Source organism: Eurypyga helias, unplaced genomic scaffold (genome assembly GCF_000690775.1).
Source record: "Eurypyga helias isolate BGI_N326 unplaced genomic scaffold, ASM69077v1 scaffold30395, whole genome shotgun sequence".
In the NCBI taxonomy this organism is placed as follows: Eukaryota; Metazoa; Chordata; class Aves; order Eurypygiformes; family Eurypygidae; genus Eurypyga; species Eurypyga helias.
This window is the reverse complement of record NW_010253933.1, coordinates 12482-17520: the sequence shown is the minus strand read 5'-3', so window position 1 is coordinate 17520 and position 5039 is coordinate 12482. Positions and strand designations below refer to the sequence as shown.

The window sequence follows — 5039 nt, the reverse complement described above, 5'->3', positions numbered from 1 at the left end:
ACCGCGCAGCAGAATGTCAGTCATGCTTACTTGACATGCAAATCACATATGGTCATGCAACTACTTGGAGAACAAAGCTTCCGGGAATTGAACAAATTTTGGGAAAAGCATTGCAATAATTTTGTGTAGGATGCTTTATTTGCAAACAGCAGGAGTAAAAGGTCTTGTTGGTGCTTTTATCAAGCACCCACTGGCTCTGCCCCGGTCAGTAACTGTCTCATTAAATTAATTAAATTATTGCAAGTAATATTCACAAAGTTTTGCCTAGGTTGCACATCTTGGTGTCACATCAAATACAGCAGTATGTGCCTCCTCGAAGTAATTACACCATGCTCATTCACGCAGAAATCTAAAACTTCCCAATGAGTAGCCTCTACCTGTAATCCTAAATATTTTAATATAAATTACGGATTTCTAGTAAATCACAAATTAAGCAACATGTTTTACTGGCCTGCTCATACACTATATTCTCTTTATGTCCAGTAATTAGCATGTGCTAGATGAATACAAATTGTGAACAAAAAGCCTTTTGTTGTCAAGCTCTACAAACATGGATTCAGTTACCAGCGACTTAAGAACAATTGAGAGCTTTTCCCTCCACACATCTGAAAACAGCACCGACAATACCTCATGACTGAAAGTTATTGTCCGTGTTTTAATTGCTATTTGCTTAGCTATTTTCATGTATTGTTTGTCCACATGACGTTTCCACACAAATCACAAAGCTTTTTAATTCAGTGTATGAGTTTCATTACAAAATTCTGAGCTCATCTTAAAAAAAAGTCTCAACAGGAATAACTAGTCATGTTTTCACAGGATGTGGTCACAGACAAATATTGACATGTCCTGTTCTGTCTGCTTATAGAACAAAGCCTTTAAAAATTCCAATAATATAAGTAATAAAAGAATTAAGAGATATATTAAAATTTAAAAAGACATCCCAAGGAAGGAACCACCAAGTCAGCACAATTCAGCTCGAGTAAGACTCACCTACATCACTAACAAAATTCTCATTTGGTAGACACTGAGGCACAAATCCTCTTGTTACTTTGGCTACACAACTGTTGGTTGAGGCAGAGGGAAGAAACCAACTTTTTAGCTATTAAGGATACAGGAACAAAGACCAAGATTTTCCTTGATGTATCTTTTTCATCTGTGCTAGGAGTTTTATCTACTTGCAGGAGACAACCAGATCTTCACTTCCAAAAGAGACTCATATATAAAGGCCACATAATGGCCAAACAGAAAAAGCACACAGAAGAATTATTCAACCAACACCAGGATGGAATCCTGACTGCTTCCTCAAGTTAAAGTAAGATGACAGTAAGTAACACTTAAAAACATCTTGGAAAAATAAGATTGCAAATCACTTGCTTAAGTTCTGTGAGACCCCAAACCAAAGACTATGTGCTTACTACTATTTAAGAACTTGATTGCAAAATTAAAAGACATGTTCTTCTTCTGGCTAATGAAAGAGAACAACACACAAGATTTTTGGACATAAAGAGTTTGTGGTTTATTTGTATGAAAACTCTTTCAGTGCATTTTCCTGTGTTTTCTCCTCAGACAGAGATGACTTGCAGTGGGATATTCTTCACCATCATGAATATGATGCACTGACAACACAAAAAGGTTTCTATGTTTAGAATAAAGCTACTCTTCCGTGGTTTCTTCCTTCTCCTGCCTTTTGAATACTCCACACAATAGAGTGTTTTGACAGTAAAGGCAATCTGCACAGCCTGCATTCTCAGTGGGACCTACATATAAAATCTGTTTGAGAAAGCAGTTTCAAGTACTGAAGTAGGAACCAGGCACTTAGTAGCTATACGTCTCCTTCCTCTTAAAAGATGTTCCACTCCCCTCCTTAGGCTCACCAGGTGAGCAACCAGGGATAAAGATAAGAAAAATCTGCAGCTTTCCCACCTGGTCAGAAGACTCATTTTACGTCAATTAAGAGACAAAGCCCTTCTCTAGTCTACTGAACAAGTAGAAATGTGAAGCATTCCAGAGTAGTTGTAATAAACAGGACTACCCAGATAAGCATTTCAGTTGAGAGACAACCGACTACACAAGTAACGCACTATCATACAGTGAAACAAAATTGTCACAGACAACCATTTAGCGTAACAAATTAGGGTCACGGAAAACGACTGCATAGAACAGGTTACAGGCAACCATTCCCTGTCAGAAGGCACTTCTTCAGGTACGCTGAACCTTACAAGTCTTCCAAACTTAACCCTCACAGCAGAGAGCATGCCAACTACACCACAACTGAAGCACAGACTGGTTTTAGCATCCAGTCTCTATTTAGAAAACTGATCTAGTGTAACAGAAGCTCAGGTTGGATAAACCATGAAGCCTTTACATCCTTCTGTCTCCTGCAGAAGAAGAAAACAAAGGATTACCAGTGGTCAGACTCAAAAAAAAAAAAAAAAAAGAGCTTTGTAAGAAAGATGGGGTTTTTTCCACTACTGGAAAAGTTGTTGCGCTGCTACAGACAAGTTCTCTTTGCCAATTTCAAAAGTCAGCAGTGAAATAAAGCAATTTCATTCCACATCAAATTGCTACTCCCATTTCACAATCGGCAGCAAGTCAGAGTTTCATCTTGTCCTCATGTTTTTGCTGCCATCCTTCTCTCTAGTGTGAGCATGCCCTTACAGCCAACCTGTTCCTTCATGCTATGAACCATGCACTCCTGCCCTCAGTGCAGCAGAGCCAATAGAAATGCTTTTAACTACTTTGGTTCGTGCAAGAGAAACGTTCTCAAGAGTTATTATATACGGCCACACCTCACTTCTGAAAGGATACAACCTAAAAGCAGTTTTCTGTGTTCCACTCTGCACACACTTCACAAAAAGCATATGAAAACCCCACAAGCACAAATATTAATCCAGGATTTAAGCTGGACTAATTTCCTCCTAGTTGCTCCTAGTTGCTCCAAAACTGAGATATTTTTTTCAAAACAAAGATATTTTTTTCTCAACAAAAAAAAAAAAAAAACCCCAACCTTTCCAGAACGTGTCTCTATCTGGCAAAGAAAAAGGTCTTCGAACATGTGTGATCAACAATGACACCCCCACACAAACAGGAATTTAACCTTTCCAGAACGTGTCTCTATCTGGCAAAGAAAAAGGTCTTCGAACATGTGTGATCAACAATGAACATTAACATTTTAGTTTTAACAACCCTCCACTAGTCAAGTCTCAAAAAGACAGACAGCGAGATGAGATGGCTGGACCATACCACTTGCACACACCCTTCTGCATACAAGCACGTGACACGTCATTTAATCCCTGTCATACATAAAGGTCTGACACTTTCCACTCATTCATCCATGTGCAGGAACTCTATTCAAAATGGATCTAGAACCACTCCTTTCAATTTTCTTCTTCTCCTCAAAACCAAAAGTCAGTAACGTCACAGCTCACAATGATTTACCAAGTCTTTTTTCAGTAGCTCAGTGTTACTCTAGTGTATTCAACACAAATTTGTTTTAAAGATTTCTGCTTTCCTTAGGTCCCTTCAGATGCTCTGTCCAAAGACACCTTCCTCGTGGTTCTTCTACCTAATCTCTGAAGAGGATGTAATTCGTTGGTAATACTAAGTTTTCTTGTTGACTAGGTATCTCAAGAAAGACAGCAGTCATCACTGAAGAACACCAAATTCCTTATCTCAGAATCTATACAAACTCTTACATACCGACCTATACCACCTGCATTTTCATACATCTCTTCTGCTTCCCCAACATACAGAAACCTATTAAATGTAGCTGATTAATGCACACAGATTTTAAGTCAGCCTCAAATCCAAGATTAATTGTAACTGTCTGTAAAATCAGTACTAAATAAAATCTATGAAAATTGATCAAGCAGTTACAAAAGCATTTTTATTTAATCTTTCAGACAGTCCAGTTCTGAAGGGCAGAATCCCATGGTAATTCTTAAATACAGCTCATACACAATGTAACTGCAGGATTCCTTCTGCATAGTGCAGAATGCACTTGTACATAGAAACCATACCTGCACAAATGCAATCTAGCTTAGGTTTCCACTGAAAAGCATGTGAGGTGTTTTATCATAGAATAGTTCAGGTTGGAAGGGACCTTAAGGATCATCTAGTTCCAAGCCCCCTGCCATGGGCAGGGACACTTTCCACTAGATCAGGTTGCTCAAACCCTCATTCAGCCTGGCCTTGAACACTTCCAGGGATGGGGCATCCACAGCTTCTCTGGGCAACCTGTTCCAGTGCCTCACCACCCTCACCATGAAAAATTTCTTCTTGGTATCTAATCTAAACCTCCCCACTTTCAATTTAACCCCGTTATCCCTTGTCCTGTCACTACAGGCCCTTGTAAAAAGTCCCCTCCCAGTTTACTCATAGGCCCCTTCAGGTACTGGGAGGTGCTGTAAGGTCTCCCCAAAGCCTTCTCTTCTCCAGGCTGAACAAGCCCAACTCTCTCAGCCTTTCTTCATAGGAGAGGTGCATCAGCCCTCTGAGCATCTGTTACATAACATGGAAAGCATCTGTGCTTATATACAAGCTTTGAAAGCTCTGTTGTATACTATGCAATATTGTGTAGCGTATTTCCAGCATTACTACATGTATGTTATGAACTGATCAGCACTTCAACATAGAATCACAGAATCATAGAATGGTTTGGGTTGGAAGGGACCTTAAAGATCATAGCAGTATTGCGCAGAACAAGTCTCTTAGTCTCCACAGAATCAATCCTGTTGTTGGCAAAGCAGTACTTTTGGTTAAGAAAGAGTGAAAAAAGAACCTTCAATTTCTTTCAGTTTCCAGTTTTTACCCCACTGATCTTTCAGTATTACTCATTTTCATTCATATTACTTCCATTGATTAAAAATAAGTTATAAGACAGCTCATTCAAGCTCATTTAGACCACCACTGAGATCATATAGTCATTCCCTTTCCTACCATTCCAGGCCCTAAGGATCTTGTGAAACAAGCAGACAAACCAAACAGATTTCTTCTTTCCACTCCCAACCAGCTTCAAGATTCCTGGGTGCCAAGCCAAT

At 39.3% G+C, this 5039-nt stretch overlaps 1 protein-coding gene across 1 annotated transcript in view; it reads right to left on the bottom strand.

Annotated features, from left to right (window-relative positions):
* The window catches only part of LOC104510548 (STE20/SPS1-related proline-alanine-rich protein kinase), a gene marked incomplete at both ends in the record, with an annotated part of 24133 nt that extends 19314 nt beyond the window's left edge, over nucleotides 1-4819 (bottom strand). Inside the window, one exon of the mRNA XM_010152832.1 lies at nucleotides 4781-4819. Coding sequence (XP_010151134.1) covers nucleotides 4781-4819 — 39 coding nt within the window. The remainder of the gene's footprint in view (nucleotides 1-4780) is intronic.
* Between the last annotated feature and the right edge of the window lie 220 nt (nucleotides 4820-5039).